This window comes from Heterodontus francisci, chromosome 47, assembly GCF_036365525.1.
Source record: "Heterodontus francisci isolate sHetFra1 chromosome 47, sHetFra1.hap1, whole genome shotgun sequence".
Lineage (NCBI taxonomy): Eukaryota > Metazoa > Chordata > Chondrichthyes > Heterodontiformes > Heterodontidae > Heterodontus > Heterodontus francisci.
The window spans coordinates 17,637,212-17,657,228 of record NC_090417.1 but is presented as its reverse complement, the minus strand read 5'-3'; the positions used below and the strand labels follow the sequence as shown (position 1 = coordinate 17,657,228).

The following is a 20,017-nucleotide window of genomic DNA, read 5'->3' as shown; positions in this document are numbered from 1 at the left end:
TGCTCAACGTAAAGTTACATTTAAAATTGCCTGATCTTCTGTGCTGGTTTGGCACATTTCACCCAGATTCTTCTGATAAAACTAGAGGAAATTCTACCTCCTCAGCTTCAAAAGATGAATTCCACAATGCAAAATCTCCCCGTGTTTTCCAAGTGTGACGACTAGGTTGGTGGGGATAAAATAAACCACCCGCTGACAATCACAGTGTAGAGTTGAATCATCACCTGATTAAATGTGTTCTTTTCCAATACAAGTTTCTTGGGGGGTTCAGCCTCATTAAGGTCATCGCGTCCAGATGCATTCTGAGTAGGACAAGATAAATGCAACACAGAGAGAAAACAGAAAGGATCAGAACGAGGAACTTCTCAAGATCAATCCAAAAATCCTAGACAGCGAAGGGGGAAAACAAAAAGAGGTGAATGAAGCCCTGAGGCAGAGTAGGGCCCATGAGACATACACTGGCCATCACAGTTTGCTCAGTGTAAACTTCACTGTTAATTCCAAGCCAGCTCATGCCAAATTGTTTCACACAAAAGCAGTTTAAACTGCTGAGTTTAGATTTTCTCGCCCGACCCCCTTTGAAAACATAACTTTCTATTGCAGCAAACTCGGTTGGTAACTGTTTTGAGTTGAACTCTATTATTTAGAATTAACAAAATCACAGCACAGAGACAGATCCTTTGGTCCATCCAGTCTGTGTTAGAGTCTACCCCTCCACACAAGAAGTATCCTGATCCATTGTACCCGTCTGTCCTGTTCCCCAATCCCTCAATTCCCCTTTCCTTCAGCTACCCTTCTAACCTGTTCTTCAATGTTGCCCTGGTCTCTGCTTCAATCACTAATTTCGGACGTGAATTCCACAAACTCTCAAACCTCCGTGTGAAAAAAAAAGCTTCTTCGTGCTCTCGGTTTTTTTCTACCCAGTTCCATCTGTTGAGGATTATAAACAGCTCTATTAAATCGCCCCTGAAGTCCTCTGTTTGAACAAAGTGGCCCCAATATTGCATGTGTCTCCTTATATTTGTATTTGCTCAGACCAGGTAGCATTCTTCTCAATCTCTGCTATTCCCTCTCGATCATCTAAACAGGGAGGGAAAGATTATTACTTAGGTACACGAGGAGACCATTCAGCCCCTCAAGTCTGCTCTGCCTTTCAATTAGATCACGGCTGACCTGTATCGCAGGTTTTACCATTCATGTTAACTCATGATAGAATGAGCAGCACAGATAGGTAGTGTCCGAGGCCCAACCATCTTCAGCTGCTTCTTCAATCACCTTCCCTCCATCTTAAGGTCACAAGTGGGGATGTTCGCTGATGATTGCACAATGTTCAGCACCATATGTGATTTCTCAGATCTTGAAGTAGCCCATGTCCATATGCAGCAAGACCTGGACAACATCCAGGTTTGAGCTGCTAAGTGACAAGTAACATTCGGGTCACACAAGTGCTAGGCAATGACCATCTCCAACAAGAGAGAATTTAACCACCTCCCCCCTTGATGCTCAATAGCATTACCATTGCTGAATCCCCCACTATTATCCTGGCAGTCACCATTGAGCAGAAACTGAACTGGACCAGCCACATCACTGCTGTGACTACAACAGCAGGTCAGGGGCTGGGAATTCTGCAGGGAGTAACTCTCCTCCCCTCTCCCCAAATCCTGTCCACCATCTACAAGGCACAAGCCAGGAGTGTGATGGAATGTTCTCCACTTGTCTGGATGGGTGCAGCTTCAACAGCACACAAAAAGCTCGACAGCATCCAGGACAAAGCAGCCCGCTTGACGGTCATCCCATCCACCACCTTCAACATTCACTCCCTTCACCAGTGATGCACAGTGGCAGCAGTGTGTACTGTCTACAAGATGCATTGCAGCACTTTCCAAACCCATGACCTCAACCACCTCGAAGGACAAGGGCAGCCGATGCATGGGAACAACACAACCTCCAAGTTCCCCTCCAAGCCACACACCATCCTGACTTGGAACTACATCGCCTTTCCTTTACGGTTGCTGGGTCAAAATCCTGGAACTCCTTTCCGAACAGCACTGTGGGTTTACTGACACCCCAAGGACTGCAGCAGTTCAAGAAGGCAGCTCACCACCACCTTCAAGGGCAATTAGGGATCAATAAATGCTGGCCTAGCCAGCGATGCCCGAATGAAGAAATAAAACATGGCAGCCAATTTGTACACAGCAAGCTCCCACAAAACAGCAATATGATAATGAGCAGATCATCTGTTTTAGGAATGTTGGCTGTGGGCCATTGGACGACTGCTCTTCTTCAAATAGAGTCATGGGATCTTCTACATCAGAGTTTCTCCACATGACCAGTGCTTCCACTTAAATTGAGATGAGCTCACTTATTTGGTTGAACTGAAAGTTTCGATAAAACTCCCACTCTGGACAGAAGGAAGAAAACTGAGTGGGAGAGAAAAACTCAGGAAATGGTTAAAGTTAAAAGAAAAATCAAACCACTGAAACTCCCACTATTGGAAGTCATGTCCTGGTGAAACAATTGGGAAATTCTCGGCTTACAGCGTGAAGTCAAACATATCCATGCGGGTTGAAACTCTGCCAGTACCAACAGGTTTCATCATGGCAAGAGGAAGCAAAAATTGAGAGAGAGAGAGACACACACACAGACTTATAGTTTCTATTGGCCAACTGACAACATATTTACATGCTGTGGATCGGCTTTGGATCTGCCTGCATGAAACTGATCATACAAAGAGCTCAACATCACAACATCTCAAAAGCCCTTTTCACAGCTTTTGTTGTGTAGTCAATGTTGCAATGCAAGAAACATGGCAGCTAATTTGAGAACAGCAAGCTCCCAAAATGATCAATCGAATAATGACGTATTTTAGTGCTGGTTGAAAGCTAAATATGGGCCAGGACACCAGAAAGAACTCCCCTGCTCTTCTGGGAATAGTGTCACCAGGTCTTCTACATCCAACTGACAGGGCAGCTGGGGCTTCTGTTTCAGGTCTCATCCAAAAGACAGTACTTGAGACAGTTCAGCATCAGCTCTACCAAGCCCTGGTTAGATCATATCTGCAGCACTGACAGCAATTCTGTGCACCACACCTTCGGAAGGATATACTCGCCTAGGAAGTGCAGTGTTTATTTACCAGAATGATACCTGGATTCCAAGGGTTACATTACAAGGAGAGATTAAACAAACTAAGGTTGTATTTGCTGGAACTTAGATATTAAAGGGGTCATTTGATGAAAATTTTCAAGATACTAAGAAAAAATCAAGACTTGCACTTATATCGCGCCTTTCATCGCGCCTGGACGTCTCAAAGCGCTTTCCTGCCAGCAAGTACCTTCTAAAGTGTAGTCACCGTTCTAATACAGGAAATGTGGCAGCCAATTTGTGCACAGAACACTCCCACAAACAAATATGTGATAATGACCAGATAATCTGCTTTTGTCAAGTTGAGAGCAGAATAAAGATTGGCCAGGGCACTGGGGATAACTCTCATGCTTGACTTAGAATAGATCCCATGGGATCTTCTATATCCACTTGAGCAAGCAAACAGGGCCTTTGTTATAACACCCCATTCGAAAGATGGCACCTCCAACAGTGCAGTGCTCCCTCAGCATTGCACTCGAATGTCAGCCTTGATTTCTGTCTTCAAGCGCTGAAGTGGAACTTGAACCTGGAACCTTGTGACTCAGAAGCAAGAATGCTACAAACTGAACCACAGCTGACACTCGAAGGTGTTATGACTGAGGCGAGAGGAGTGCACTGTTAGTTCAGTCCCACTTCGTCACAGGTCACAACATATACTTCATTTTTCCCACTTCCTGAATTAGTCAATCAGATACTCTATTTTTCCCCCAAAGTAAAGCACACCAACCAGGTTTCTTTAATAAGTAACAAAATTATCCGTTTATTATAAAACAAGTTTTAACCAATAAGGAAGTAAACATACACGCGAATTATAACATTAAAGCCCATTATTTATCTTAGCCCTCACACACACACGTTGAATCGGGTGTGGGGGGGGGGGGGTGGAGAAAAGAAAAGGGATTTTAGTTTACAGCTGTTACTACAGAAGTCCTCAAGGCAGCCAACATCCCCGGCATATACACCCTACTGAGCCAGCGGCGCTTGAGATGGCTTGGCCATGTGAGCCGCATGAAAGATGGCAGGATCCCCAAGGACACATTGTACAGCGAGCTCGTCACTGGTATCAGACCCACCGGCCGTCCATGTCTCCGCTTTAAAGACGTCTGCAAACGCGACATGATGTCCTGTGACATTGATCACAAGTCGTGGGAGTCAGTTGCCAGTGATCGCCAGAGCTGGCGGGCAGCCATAAAGGCGGGGCTAAAGTGTGGCGAGTCAAAGAGACAGCAGTTGGCAAGAAAAAAGACAGAAGCGCAATGAGAGAGTCAACTGTGTAACAGTCCAGACAACCAATTTTATCTGCAGCGCTTGTGGAAGAGTCTGTCGCTCAAGTATTGGCCTTGAGAGCCACTCCAGGCGCTGCTCCAGAAACCACTGACCACCTCTAGGCGCTTACCCATTGTCTCTTGAGACAAGGAGGCCAAAGACAGGCTGTTATAAAGAAATAAAAAAAAGCACGAGGCTGAAAAGAAGGTATGGAAGTCCTTTGTTTTGGCGAGGTGTCCCAAAGACAAATGGGCGGCTATCAATGGGATCTTCCTACAACACTTCTTTCCTGGCGACGTTGGTCAGTTTAGGTAGGCTTCCGAAAGATGCATTACAGAAAGCTACAGTCAGGCTTTACAACAGCAAACAGCAACAATGTCACAGTAATGGTTTCTTCAACTCTAGAAGGAAATAGTAAAACTTGATCCAGGCTGTCTTCAAAGATGCAGGGATGTCTTCAGAGAGAGAAAGATATCAGCTGTCTTATCCTGGCAGGAACACAGCATCTGGCTTCTATCTTTTGGCCAAACATCAACTGGCCTTTTTTAGCCATTCAAAAATGAAACTAAAATTGTTCAGCAGCAAGTCCTGTGACATCTATAAATTTAGACCAGTCATTCTCCTTTCAACCCAAAACAACCCTTGCTGTTTTCACTGGAAAACAGATGCCTTGTAGGAAGACTTGTTTACGAGTCAAATCTTTTGTTGACCTTCCCTATTTTTTAAAAAACAAATTTGAGCAATCTCCAGATGACTCAATGCCCATAATTCAAATATAAGTTCTTAAAACATATTTTATGAAAGAAACAGAAGTATTCGCATAGTAAAGAACAATAGAAAGAGTAGACAGGGAGAAAATGTTTCCAATGGACGAGGAGGAGTCTCGGACTAAATTACTAAATTAACAACTTACGGTAAAAGTTTCAAATTCTCTTCTGCAAATTTTAAATCGGAGGTTGATTGATTTTTGTTTTCCAAAGTTAAGGGATATGGGGCAAAGGCGCATATATGGAGTTGCCTATGGAGTCAGTCACGATCTCACTGATTGGCAGAGAGGCTCCAGGGGCGAAATGGCCTTCTCATGTTCTTAAACAAGTGGGACCTCAACCCACAACCTCCTGAGTCAGAAGTAAGCGTGTTGTCCACTGAGCCAAGGCTCACACCTCCTGGTCCAAGCTAATATCACAAAGAGGACAAACCAGTTCACTGTGAGCACAGGGTAGGAAGTGACTTTTTAAAAAATATTCTTTCATGGGATGTGGGCGTCACTGGCTAAGCCAGCAGTTATTTCTCATCCGTAATGGTGATCTGCCTTCTTGGACTGCTGCAGTCCTTGGGGTGTAGGTATACCCACAGTACTGTTAGGAAAGGAGTTCCAGGATTCTGACCCAGCGACAATTAAGGAATGGCGATAGTTCCAAGTCTGGTTGGTGTGTGGCTTGGAGGGGAACTTGCAGGTGGTAGTGTTCCCATGCATCTGCTGCCCTCGTCCTTCCAGCTGGCAGAGGTCGCGGGTTTGGAAGGTGCTGTAGAATGAGCCTTGATGCATTGCTGCAGTGCATCTTGTAGATGGTACAAGCTGCTGCCACTGTGCGTCAGTGGTGGAGGCAGTGAAGGTTGAAGGTGGTGGATGGGATGCCAAATCAAGTGGGCTGCTTTGGCCTGGATGGTATCGAGCTTCTTGAGTTGTTGGAGCTGTACTAGAGGTCTGCTACCCGACCCCGAGGGACCCTACGTGTCGGGTTCGGGTCGGGTTGAGCTGAGTCCAGATTGAGTCGGGTCGGGCCAGACACACATGGTAAGTGCTCTGCTGTTAATTATTTAAAAAAAAAAAAAAAACTTACCTGAGCTGGGAGTGCAGGACGAAACGGAGTCTGCGCAGTGAGCGAGCGACTTCACTATGACGTCTTGCGCAAGCGCTGCAGCTTTTTACAGGTTCGATGTCAGCAACGTAAGTAAAGGGATGGTCAGGTCGGGCTTGGGGCAAAGTCGGAGGGACTCGGGCCAGGTCGGACTTGAGCCCGCTGTGGTTTGGTCGGGTTCTTTTTCCCGACCTAAAGCAGGCCTCGAAGCTGCACCCATCCAGCTAAGTGGATAGTATTCCATCAGACTCCTGCCTTATAGATGGTGGACAGGCATTGGAGAAACAGGAGGTGGGTTACTTGCTGCAGAATTCCCAGCCTCTGACCTGCTCTTGTAGCCACGTGATTTATGTGGCTGGTCCAGTTCATTTTCTGGTCAATGGTAACCCCCAGGATGTTGATGGGGGATTCAGTGATGGTAATGCCATTAAACATCAAAGGGAGATGGTGAGATGCTCTCTTGTTGGAGACAGTCACTACCCGACACTTGTTACGCAAATGTTACTTGGCACTTATCAGCCCTAGCCTGAATATTGTCCAGGTCTGTTGCATCTGGACATGGGCTGCTTCATTCAGTATCTGAGTCGTCGGTGCTGATCATTGTGCAATCAGCGAACATCCCCACTTCTGACCTTATGATGGAGGGAAGGTGATTTATGAAACATCTGAAGATGGTTGGGCCTAGGACACTACACTGATGAACTCCTGCAGTGATATCCTGGGACTGAGATGAATGACCTCCAACAACCACAACCATCTTCCTTAGTGCTAGCTATGACACCAGCCAGTGGAGAATTTTCCCCCTAACTCCCATTGAATCCAGTTTTGCTGGGGCTCCTTGAAGCAGCACTTGGTCAAATACTGCCTTGATCTCAAGGGCAGTCATTCTCACCTCACCTCTGGAGCTCAGCTCTTTTGTCCATGTTTGGACAAAGGCTGTAATGAGGGCAGGAGCTGAGTGGCCCTGGCGGAACCCAAACTGAGTGTCAGTGAAGTTATTGTTGAGCAAGTGCCATTCGATAGCGCCGTCAACGATCCCTTCCATCACTTTGCTGATGATCGAGAGTAGACTGATGGAGCGGTAATTGGCATGGTGGAATTTGTCCTGCTTTTTGTGGACAGGACATACCCGTCAGGTAGATGCCAGCGTTGCTGGAACAGCTTAGCTAGGTACGCAGCTAGTTCTGGAGCACAAGTCTTCAGTACTATTGCCAGAACGTTTTCAGGGCCCAAAGCCTTTGCAGTATCCAATGCCTTCATCGATTTCTTGATATCATTCGGATTGGCTCAAGACTGGCATCTGTGATTCTGAGGACCTGAGGAAGAGGTCGAGATGGATGATCCACTTGACTCTTCTGGCTGAACGATGCAAATGATTCAGCCTTGCCTTTTGCACTGATTTGCTGGGCTCCCCCATCATTGAGGATGGGGAAATTTGTGGAACTTCCCCCTCCTTTTAGTTGGTTAATTCCACCACCATTCACGACTGATGTGGCAGGACTGCAGAGCTTAGATCTGATCTGTTGGTAGTGTGATCGCTCAGTCCCATCTATCGCATGCTGCTTTCGCTGTTTAGCACGCAGGTTGTCCTGGGTTATAGCTTCACCAAACTGACACCTCATTTTTAGGTATGCCTGATGCTGCTCCTGACGTCTTCATTCAACCAGGGTTGATCCCCCGACTTGATGATAATGGCGGATTGTGGGAAATGCTAGACCATGAGGTTACAGATTGTGATTGAACACAATTCTGCTGCTGATGGTCCACAGTGCCTCATGGATGCCCAGTTTTAAGCTGCTGGTTTGTTCGAAATCTATACTATTTAGCACGGTGGTAGTGTCACACAACACGATGGTGGGCGTCATCAATGTGAAGACAGGACTTTGTCTCCACAACAACTATGCGGTGGTCATTCCTACCAATACTGTCAGTCATTGAGAAATGAATCTGCAACAGGTCGACTGTTCAAGACAAGGTCAATCGGTTTTTCCCCACTTGTTGGTTCCCTCACCACCTGCCGCAGACCCAAACTCCTTTGGGAGTTCGCCAGTTCTGTCGGTGGTGGTGCTACCAAGCCACTCGTGATGAACGTTGCAGTCCCGCATACAGAGTACATTCTGTGCCCTTGCTACCCTTAGTACCTCTACCAATTGGTTTTCAACATGGAGAAGCACTGATTCATCAGCCAAGGTTGGGGCAGTAGGTGGTAATCAGCAGGAGGTTTGCTTGCCCAGGTTTGACCTGATGCCACGAGACTTCATGGGATCTGGATTCAACGTTGAAACCTCCCAGGGCAGCTCTCTTTAACTGTATACCATTGTGCCGCCACCTCAGGGATGGTGATGGTGGTGTCTGGGACATTGAATACTGCTAGAGGGCACAGAATGTGAAGAGAGTTTGATAAGTGAGGGGATTTTAAGTGTTAATCTCATGAAGTCTATTTTTTTGTTTTGTTTACATTTTGCAATTAGGTAACTTTTTTAGTTTTAAGCAGGGGTATTTCAGAGTACCTCTGTCTAGTTAATTAGGTAGCTCGCTTAAACTGGTTTCTGAACTCGAGCAAAGCTGACATATCATTGTTTTCAGAGAGTATAATTTCAGGGGACTCCCAATGCTGCCTGTCTGCAATGAGTGCTGCTGGTGGGCACAGAGTGTGAAGAAGGGCGTTTGCTAAGTGAGGGATTTCAGTAAGGAGGGGAACTATAATTAAGAGAAAATAAACACAATAAAGATGGAGAACAGGTGATGTGGCACAGCTGCACTATGTGGGAGCCCATCGATGCCATGGCAATCCATGCCAACCACGTCTGCGGCTTGATAAGCTTTGGCTCAGAGTCATTGAATTGGAGGCCGAGCTGCAGACACTGTGATGCATCAGGGAGGGGGAAAATTACCTGGACACTTAGTTCCAGAAGGCAGTCACACCACTTAGGATAGGGTCGGCTTTTCTGGTCAGGGACAGGACGGTGTGACTGAGAGTCAGGCAGGTAAGGGGATCGAGAAAGTGGGAGTGGAGAAGCCTCAGTCCTTGCAATTGAGCAACAAGTTTGAGGTTCCTGCAGCTTGCATGGACAAGAGCGAGGGTTACAGTGTGGATGAACAGACTGACTATGATACAGAAAGCCGTTAAAGCGGGGGGAGCAAAAAGGAAAGCAATGGTAGTCAGGGACACTAATAGTGAGGGGCATGAACACTGTTCTCTGCAGCCAAGAGTGACAGTCCAGAAGGTTGTGTTGCCTGCCCGGTGGTGCAGGACATCTGCTCAGGTCGGGAGAGAAACATACAGTGGGAGGGGGAGGATCCAGTCGTCGTGGTTCATGTAGGGACCAACAACATAGGCTGGACAAGGAAAGAGATTCTACATAGTCAGTATGAGGAGCTAGGCACCTAATTAAGAAGCAGAACCTCAAAGGCAACAATCTCTCGATTATTACCTGAGCTACATGCAAATTAGGATTTGGCAAATCAGGTTCGAGAAATGAATGCGCAGCTGAAAGTCTGGTGTAGTAGAATTGGGTTCCGGTTTGTGGGGCACTACTGGCAGCAGTACTGGGGAAAGTGGGGGCTGTACCATTGGGACGGTCTTGACCTGAACCATGCTGCGACCAGGCAAGGCAAGAGAGAACAGAATGAATATGGGAAAAGATAAACAGACCATGACAGGAAGGAAAAGAGAGTGCAAATCTAAGAGTAAATCAGCAGACAAGGCTAGAGGTTACAAAAATAATAAAAAGGACAAAACTAAAGGCTCTGTATCTGAATGCACATCGCATTCGAAACAAAACAGATGAACTGAGAGCGCAAATAGAAATAAATAAGTACGATCTGATAGCCATTACAGAGACATGGCTACAGGATGACCTAGATTGGGACCTGAATATTAAAGGGTATATGACATTTAGAAAGGACAGGAAGATAGGAAAAGGTGGAGGGATAGCTCTGTTAATTAACGATGGCATTAGCACAACAGAGAGGGATGACATAAGTTCAGGAAAACAGGATGTAGAAGCGGTTTGGGTCGAGATGAGAAATGATAAATGCAAGAATTCACTTGTAAGACTGATGTACAGGCCCCCCGAACAGTAACCACAAGTTAGGACAGGGTATAAAGGAAGAAATAATAGGTGCTCGTCAGAAAAGTATGGCAATAATCATGGGGGATTTTAACCTACACATAGACAAGAAAAATCAGATGGGCAGAGGTAGCCGAGATGAAGAGTTCATAGAACGTTTTCAGGATAGTTTCTTCGATCATCATGTTGTGGAGCCAACTGGAGATCAGGCGATACTAGACCTGGTATTGTGCAATGAGATAGGATTAATTAATCACCTAATTGTGAAGGCACCCCGAGGCAGCAGCGATCATAATACGATTGAATTTTACATTCAGTTTGAGGGAGAGAAGAATGGGTCGAAGACTAGTATTCTAAACTTAAATAAGGGCAACTATGATGGCATGAGAGCAGAGCTAACAAAAGTGAACTTATAAAGTAGGTTAATGGATCGTGCAAAAGATGCAGTGGCAGACATTTCAGGGAATAGATACATTCCAACGAGAAAGAAAAATTGCACGGGGAGGATCCATCATCCGTGGTTATCTAAAAAAGTTAAAGACAGTATCAAACTTAAAGAAAAAGCGTATAATTGTGCAAAGATGGGTTGCATGTCAGAAGATTGAACAGAATATAAAAAACATCTAAAAATGACGAAAAGATAAATGAGGGAAAAATTAGAATTTGAGAGAAAGTAAGCTAGAAATATAAAAAGAGTTTATCTTCCTATTTAAAAAAGAAAAAAATGTCAACAAAGTGAGCATTGGTCCTATAGAAACTGAGTCTGTGGAATTAATAAGGGACAATAAGGAGATGGCAGATGAATTGAACAGGTACTTGCATCGGTCTTGACCACAGAAGACTTAAGTAACATGCCAGAAATAGCTGTAAATCAGGAAATGGAAGGGAGGGAGAAACTCAAGAAAATCACCAGCACCAGGGAAGTGGTACTGAGCAAATTATTGGAGCTGCGGGCTGACAAGAACCCAGGTCCTTATGGAGTTCATCCAAGGATCTTAGAAGTGGCTAGTGAGATAGTTGATGCATTATTTTAATTTTCCAAAATTCCCAAGATTCAAGGAAGGTTCCATTAGATTGGAAAATAGCGAATATAACTCAAAATTCAAAAAGGGAGGGAGACAGAAATCAGGAAACTGCAGGTCAGTTAACTTAGCATTTGTCATAGGGAAAATGTTAGAAGCTATTACTAAATATGTCATAGCACAGTACTTAGAAAAATTCAAGGTAATCAGGTCGAATCAACATAGTTTTGTGAACGGGAAATCATGCTTAACCAATTTATTGGAGTTCTATGAAGTAGTAACATGTTCGGTGGATCAAGGGGAACCAACGGATGTACTGCACTTAGATTTCCAGAAGGCATTTGATAAGGTACTACATCCAAGGTTATTGTGAAAAATATAAGCTCATGGTGTAGGAGGTAACATTGTGGCATGGATATAAGATTAGCTAGCTAACAGGAAACAGATAGTAGGCATAAATGGGTCATTTTCTGGTTTGCAAGATGTAATGAGTGGTGTGCTGCAGGGATCTGTGCTGGGGCCTCAACCTTTTACAATTTATATAAATGACTTAGATGAAGGGGCCGAAGGTATGGTTGCAAAATTTGCTGATGACACAAAGATAGGTAGGAAAGCAAGTTGTGAAGAGCACATAAGGAGGCTACAAAGGGATTTGGATAGGTTAAGTGAGTGGACAAAGATCTGGCAAATGGAGTACAATGTGGGAAAAAGTGAAATTGTCCATTTTGGCAGTAAGAATAAAAAAGCATATGAACTTAATGGAGAGCGATTACAGGGCTCTGAGATACAGAGGGATCTGGAAGTCCAAGTGCATGAATCGCAAAAGGATAGTATGCAGGTACAGCAAGTAATTATGAACCTGAAAGAACGTTATCTCTTGCAAGAGGAATTGAGGTTATGCTTCAATTATACAGGGCATCGGTGAGACCACATCTGTACTACTGTGCACAGTATTGGTCTCCTTATTTAAGGAAGGATCTAAATGCGACAGAAGCAGTTCAGAGAAGGCTAACTGGACTAATACCTGGAATGGGCGGGTTGTCTTATGAGGAAGGGTTGGACAGGCGACGCTTGTATCAACTGGAGTTTAGAAGAGTAAGAGGAGATTTGTTTGAAACAGCAGATCCTGTGGCCAAGTGGGTTTCCTCCCACATGCCAAAGACTTGCGGGTTGATAGGTAAATTGGTCATTATAAATTGTCACTAGTATAGGTAGGTGGTAGGGAAATATAGGGACAGGTGGGGATGTTTGTTGGGAATATGGGATTAGTGTAGGATTAGTATAAAATGGGTGGTTGATGTTCGGCACAGACTCGGTGGGCCGAAGGGACTGTTTCAGTGCTGTATCTCTAATCTAATCTAATCTAATCTTGACAGGATGCATATGAAAAGGATGTTTCCCCTTGTGGTCGAATCTAGAATGAGGGCTCACTGTTTGAACCGAAAGGGTCGCCCATTAAAGACACAGATGAGGAGAAATTTCTTCTCTCAAGAGGGTCGTGAGTCTTTGGAATTCTCTTCCTCAAAAGGCAGTGAAAGCTGTGTCTTTCAGTATTTTTAAGGCAGAGGTCGAGAGATTCTTGATAAGCAAGGGGTGAATGTTTATTGGGGGTAGGCAGGAATGTGGACTTGAGATTACAGTTAGATCAGCCATGATGTTAATGAATGGCAGAGCAGGCTTGAGGGGCCAAGTGGCCTACTCCTGCACCGGATTGGTATTGTCTCTTAGGTATGATTCCGTGAGTATGACTATGTCGGCACAGTGGCGCAGTGGTTAGCACTGCAGCCTCACAGCTCCAGCGACCCGCATTTGATGAGGGTGGCACAGTGGCGAGCACCGCAGCCTCACAGTTCCAGCAACCCGGGTTCGGTTCTGGGTACTGCCTGTGCGGAGTTTGCAAGTTCTCCCTGTGACTGCGTGGGTTTCCTCCCACATGCCAAAGACTTGCGGGTTGATAAGTAAATTGGTCACTGTAAAAAAATTGCCCCAAGTGTAGGGAGGTGGGAGGAGAATTGAGGGAAGGTGGGGATGTGAGAGGGAAAATGAGATTAATGTAGGATTAGTATAAATGGGTGGTTGACGGTTGGCGCAGACATGGTGGGCCGAAAGGCCTGTTTCAGTGCTGTATCTTTCTATGACTCGATGTCAGGCTGTTGCTTGACTATTTTGTTTTGGCACAAGTTCCCAGCTGTTTGTCAAGAGGACTTTGCAGCGTTAACAGAGCTGGGTTTGCCATTGTCGATTCCAGTGCCGAGGTCGATGCTGGGTGGTCCATCCAGCTTCCTTCCTTTTCTTAGACTTTGTCATGGTTTGAGCCAACTGAGTGACTCGCCAGGCCATTTCAGAGGTCATTTAAGAGTCATCCATATGGCTGCGAGTCTGGAATCACATGTCGGCTGGACCAGGTAAGGATGGCAGCTTTCCTTGCCGATAGGACATGAGTGAACCAGATAGGTTTTTACTACAATCAAAGTTTTCATGGTTGCCATTAGACAAGCTTTTTAATTCCGTTATTTCCAATTACTAATTGATTTAAAATTTCATAATCTGCCGCAGTGGGGTTTGAACCCATGTCCCCAGAGCGTGAGCCTGGGTTTCTGGATTACTCGTCCAGTGACATTACGTCAATGCCACCACCTCCTCCCTTGTTAAACCACCATTGTACGAGTACATTGGGCCTACAGTACTGACCACAAGTTGGCAGCGAGGGTGTGGACAAACTACACACGAGGAAGATTATACAAAAGGTAACAGAGACAGATTTATGGGGCGATGTGGGTGAAAAGATGAGTGCCCAAACTGGTTGTATATTTCTCCAAACGAAATGACCGCAGAGATGTGGAGGGAACACTGGAGTCATTCAAGGGACAGTGATGGGGGACATCATACATTTAGAAAGAAGAATGAGTTGGATTCGCCATATGAGCTCCCTCATATGCAGTGATCTTTGTGGAAACTTGTTGAGAAACAAAAAGGATTTTAAAGGTTAATTAACAATTTGTACAAAACACTGAAATTCAATTATGAATATTCAATGCAAAACTGCCTTCTATTTTCATGACAATAGGATATCAGGTTATTAACAGTCAGAAAATTTTCTCTCCCCTCCCTCAAACTATGATTTAATGTACATCAACATTTTATCAGCAAAATGTTAAAAATTAATGTCTAACACCACAGGCATCACACGTCAGGTGAAAAACTATCCTAAAAAAAAAACCTAACTATTTCTAGCCTTTAGCCTAAAGCTGACCAGCATAATCCAATCTGTAAAGTTGCTCAGTCATCACAGTACCACAGGACATGGGTGATGCCAATGTCATCACCCTCTATAAGAACAAGGGTGACCGCTGTGACTGCAACAACTAATGTGGAATCTCCCTGCTCAACCTAGTGGGTAAAGTCTTCGCGCGAGTCGTTTTGGAAAGACTCCAGAAGCTGGTTGAGCGTGTCTACCCTGAGGCACAGTGCGGCTTTTGAGCAGAGAGATCCACTGTTGACCTGCTGTTCTCCCTTCGCCAGCTACAGGAGAAATGCTGCGAACAGATGCCCCTCTACGTTCCTTTCATAGATCTCACCACAGCCTTTGACCTAGTCAGCAGACATGGTCTCTTCAGACTACTAGCAAAGATCGGATGTCCAAAGCTACTAAGTATCACCACCTCATGCCATGACAATATGAAAGGCACAATTCAGTATCGCGGTGCCTCATCAGACCCCTTTCCTGTCCTGAGTGGCGTGAAAAAGGGCTGTGTTCTCACACCTACACTGTTTGGGATCTTCTCACTGCTGCTCTCACATGCATTCAAGTCTTCAGAAGGAATTTTCCCCCACACATCAGATGGCAGGTTGTTCAACCTTGCCCGCCTCAGAGCAAAGACCAAAGTACGGAAAGCCTCGTCAGGGAACTCTTCTTTGCTGACTATGCTGCATTAACATCCCACACTGTAGAGTGTCTGCAGAGACTCATTGACAGGATTGCGGCTGCCAGCAACGAATTTGGCCTGACCATCAGCCTCAAGAAAATGAACGTCATGGGACAGGACGTCAGAAATGCTCCATCCATCACTATCGGTGATCACGCTTTGGAAGTGGTTCAAGAGTTCACCTACCTAGGCTCAACTATCACCAGTAACCTGTCTGCCGATGCAGAAATCGACAAACGCATGGGAAAGGCGTCCGCTGCTATGTCCAGACTCGCCAAGAGGGTGTGGGAAAATGGCGCACTGACACGGAAAACAAAAGTCCGAGTGTTGTTTCAAGCCTGTGTCCTCAGTACCTTGCTCTATGGCAGCGAGGCCAGGACAACGTCGGTCAGCCAAGAGCGACGTCTCAACTCATTCCATCTTCGCTGCCTCCAGAAAATCCTTAGCATCAGGTAGCAGGACCCTATCTCCAATGGAGCAGTTCTGAAGGCGGCCAACATCCCCAGCATATACACCGTACTGAGCCGGCGGCGCTCGAGATGGCTTGGCCATGTGAGTTGCATGGAAGATGGCAGGATCCCCAAGGACGCATTGTACAGCGAGCTCGGTCAATGGTATCAGACCCACCGGCTGTCCATGTCTCTGCTTTAAAGACGTCTGCAAACACGACATGAAGTCCTGTGACATTGACCACAAGTCGTGGGAATCAGTTGCCAGTGATTGCCAGAGCTGGTGGACAGCCATAAAGGCGGGGTTAAAGTGTGGCGACTCAAAGAGACTTAGCAGTTGGCAAGAAAAAAGACAGAAGTGCAAGGAGAGAGCCAACTGTGTCACAGCCCCGACAACCAATTTTATCTGCAGCGCCTGTGGAAAAGTCCGTCACTCCAGAATTGGCCTTAATAGCCACTCCAGGCGCTGCTCCACAAACCACTGACCACCTCTAGGCGCTTACCCATTGTCTCTCGAGACAAGGTGGCCAAAGAAGAGCCTAAAGCTGACCAGGATAATACAATCTGTAAAGTTGCCCAGTCATCGTAGTTGAGCTCCAGTTTGGGCTTCAACTTATCAATGGCTGCATCAAGTTTCTACGATTTTCATTTAGATGCGTTTGGCCAGCCAGATTTGGTTTTGTGAAGCCACGCTGTCAGCATAGCTGTCTGTGCCACTTCATCAGAGGGACGATAAGGAGCCAACATTACAATGTTTGCACATCCTATCTGTTGGCTCAAGCATCACCTGATGCAGCACACACACACCAGAAGGGCTGAGGCTAAGTTCGATGATCTCAAATGGGAAAGCAGCAGAGCTCAGTAATGCTGCAGATGTCTCCGTGTCTTGGGTGAGCAATCATCCAGGGCTCCTGCTCCAGATGTGTTCCATTGAGCCTCACATCTTTGAAACCAAGCCACAGCAAATCATTTTCTCTCTCCATACACGCAGCCAGGCTTGAGTATTTCCAGCATTTTCTGTCTTGATTGCAGATTTCCAGCATCCTCAGTATTTTGCTCTTGCTCCCCAGCAAATTGTCACACTTTCAAGAAGGGAGTGAACAAGAGAAATGTATAATGTGAAGACCAGGTGAGAAAGGTGTCTTGGGGCCCCTCTCAGCCTTCACTTGGTTTAATTTTAAACACACCGTGTTTTTAAGCTCCCCTTGGTGAATCCTAGTTCACTGCTTTGCAATTATAAGGCAAAGAAACCAGCACAAACAGGCTTTCGTAGGTTTAAGGAAGAAAAGTTGAAATTTATTAAACTTATCTTCTTTGGTTGACACCTACGAATACACGACGCACCCATGCTAGCATGCATACGCGATACACACAAGCAAATAGAGACGGAAAAGAAAAGAAAACAAGTGGAAAGTTTGAAGCAATATCTGAAGAGTTGTTGTTACGGTTCTTCGAACTCCTTCTTCTTCGACTGTAGAGTCCTTGATTGTAAGTAGATCTTGCTTTTCGTTGGAGCCCAGTATTCTTCTTCAACCTTGTTTGCTGTCGGGTTCATGTGTCTTTAGTGGATTCAGAGGCTTGCGAGAAACAGATGGGAGCAGACAGGAGAGAAATTCTCATTACAGGAGCAAACAGACCTTCTGCCCAAAGTATCTGTACAAATTCAAAAAACTCAGATTGCCCAGCAGGTTAGTCATGTGCTAGCTGGTTTGACCATGTCCGTTTGTGTATTCGGCCACCTTAGCAGTCAACCTGGAATGCGAGCTCCCCCACATCCGATCTCTGGTGATCAAAAGTCCATTGTGGGTTGAATGTGTCAGAGAATGGCTGCTTTGTCCTTCCAAACACTGTGTGTTAATATGCAAATGTATTTCCAGCCAAGATCTGGCAACTTTTTACAGCAAGTCCTTTCTTTTCTTCAACAACAATTTGAAATTTAATGTCCATGTGGTGAAATTAATATGTCTCATGATTGGCAGGTGGGGGCCGACATGACAATAACAAAAAAGATGGTCAAGAAAGGTTGAAGTACCAGCAGGCAGAATGGTTGAAGGAGCGCCCACCTTAGTTCATCAGATTGCAGATGGCAAACTGATGTTGATAAAGGTAGAAGTCAAAGATCGCACTGCACTATATGGAAGGCAGGGGATTCATCCCCAGATCAACTTCACCAAAATGCAGAGCAATAGAGGTCATTGTGGGAGCTTGCTGTGCACAGACTGCATTTCCCCAAATTACAACCGTGACCACACATCTAAAAGTTATTCATTGTGGATAAATGTTTTTGGGTAGTTTTGAGGGGCTAAAAATTCACAAGTCAAACAGATGGCACGAGCAACAAAATATACTCATATCAAACAGAGCAAATCTATGATAATGAATTATAACCGAACTACTCTGTTAATTCAAGGCAGCGAAACCCAATTGAAAAAAGGCTTCAGACAGTGAAGGTACATCGGCAGAGGAATGCTCACATATCGAAATGTCACCCGGACCTCTACAGCCAATTTCTGGCTTGTAACAGATCCTATATCATCAATAACTAATCTCCCTCACCCTGAATGGTAACTCCAAAAGTCTAGTTAAAACCAAGTGCAGGGTAAGAGAATAAACACAAGCACTGCTAAACCAGACAAATTCTTCAAACAAACGGGCCTTGGCCCATCACGCAACATATTCCAGTTCACAATAACTCACTACCAAGAAAAAACATTGGCATCCCCACTCTGGTTTTTCTTGCCAATTACCTTTAATATGTGTCCTGTTGTTATTGAACCTTCGGTCAATGAAAACAATTGCTCCTCATTTACTCTCAAAACCCTTCATCATTTTAAATATCTCAGTTAAATTTCCCTTCAACCTTCTCTGCTCGAAGAAGACAACCTTCTGAAAACGTGGTGTCCAGAAGTGGCCACAATCCTCCAGCTGAGGCCGAACTAGTTTGATAAAACGTTTGGTATTACTTGCTTGCTTTTGCTCTCTGCTTCTATTAATAAAATCAATGATCCCATGTGCCTTATCAACTTGTCCTGCCACCTTCTAAAACCCCATTTCTCTCCATTCCTGCATTCCCTTCAAATTTGTACCATATTCCCACTCCTAATTCTTTGTACCAGAATACATAATGTCTCAGTTTTCGGTGTTAATTTTCATCTGTCATGTTTCTGCCCATTTCACTAATCTGTCTCGGTCCTCCTGAACTCTGTTCCTATCCAGTCTGTTCACACATTTGAGTTTCGCACCATCTACAAGCTTGGAAAATATGCCCGGTTTCCTCAAGTCCAGGTCATTAATATGTATGACAAAGAGCAGCAGTTCTACGAACCCCTGGGAAACACCACTGCACACTTCACTCTGCATTCTTACCCTTCGCGAATTTCGTACCCATACTGCCACTCTCCCTTCAATCCGATGGGATTTAATTTTTTTAACAAGTCTATTATACAGTACTTCATCAAACACCTTTTGAAAATCCATGCATGCAACATCAACTGCAGTGCCATCAACCCTCTCTCGTACTTCATCAAAAAAAACTCGATTGTTGAAGAGCCAAGTAAATCTCCAACTTACCATATATTCCACTATCTTGTCATGCAGAATGGAGTCAGAGTCCATTATTCACAGCTGAGAAAGAGAGTGAGAGATGGAGAAAGGTGGGCGTCCTCTTTAATGTAGCTCCCTCTACAAACAGGAGGAAGAGGCGGCCACCTCTCTTTCATCAACAAGGCCTCTTCAGTTTCTCCTTCACCTCCAATACGCAGGCTTAAAAAAAAATGAATTGTGAGAAGTAGACTCTGCCTGTTGAATTGAGCCTGGGGAATAAGCCCCCTGTTCCCCCTCCTTCCTCCTCTGTCAGTCCTTCACCTTCATTGGGAATATCCTGTGATCAGCCTCTCGGTTTCAACCCTCTAGATTGTGTGTCTATGTCCTCTCCCTCTGTGCTCCTCAGACCTGGACTGAAAGACCTTCAGCTTTCCCCTTCTTTCTTTCCTCCTCCCTGTCTGATCTTGTCTTCTTTCTCTGCCTATGTATCTCTGTTTTCTCTCTCTGCTGATTTTTTTCCCCCCCCCCTCTGATTCTCACTTTTCTTTCACCCTGAGCTCAGAGACATCCGGGAACCGCCAAAGCACCACGGGAAAAGACAACCTTCTTTAAAAAAAACAGAAAGAAATTGAAGTGAAAATGGAGAGAAATCCCTGGGCTGGAAGCAGGGGCGCCGGGATCCCCTTTTAAATTTCCCGCAGCTGAAATAGCAACATTGGAGCGAATGTAACAAAA

General features: G+C 45.2%; 1 protein-coding gene across 2 annotated transcripts in view; it reads right to left on the bottom strand.

The window, feature by feature from the left end:
- LOC137357136 (beta-TrCP) overlaps positions 1–19,857 on the bottom strand; it is a 42,049-nt gene extending 22,192 nt beyond the window's left edge. For both annotated transcript variants that reach the window (XM_068023195.1, XM_068023194.1), the window contains exons 1-2: positions 19,310–19,857; positions 225–302 (exon numbers count right to left, since the gene is read on the bottom strand). In XM_068023195.1, coding sequence (XP_067879296.1) covers positions 225–302; positions 19,310–19,354 — 123 coding nt within the window. In that variant the 5' untranslated portion in view covers positions 19,355–19,857. The remainder of the gene's footprint in view (positions 1–224; positions 303–19,309) is intronic.
- Between the last annotated feature and the right edge of the window lie 160 nt (positions 19,858–20,017).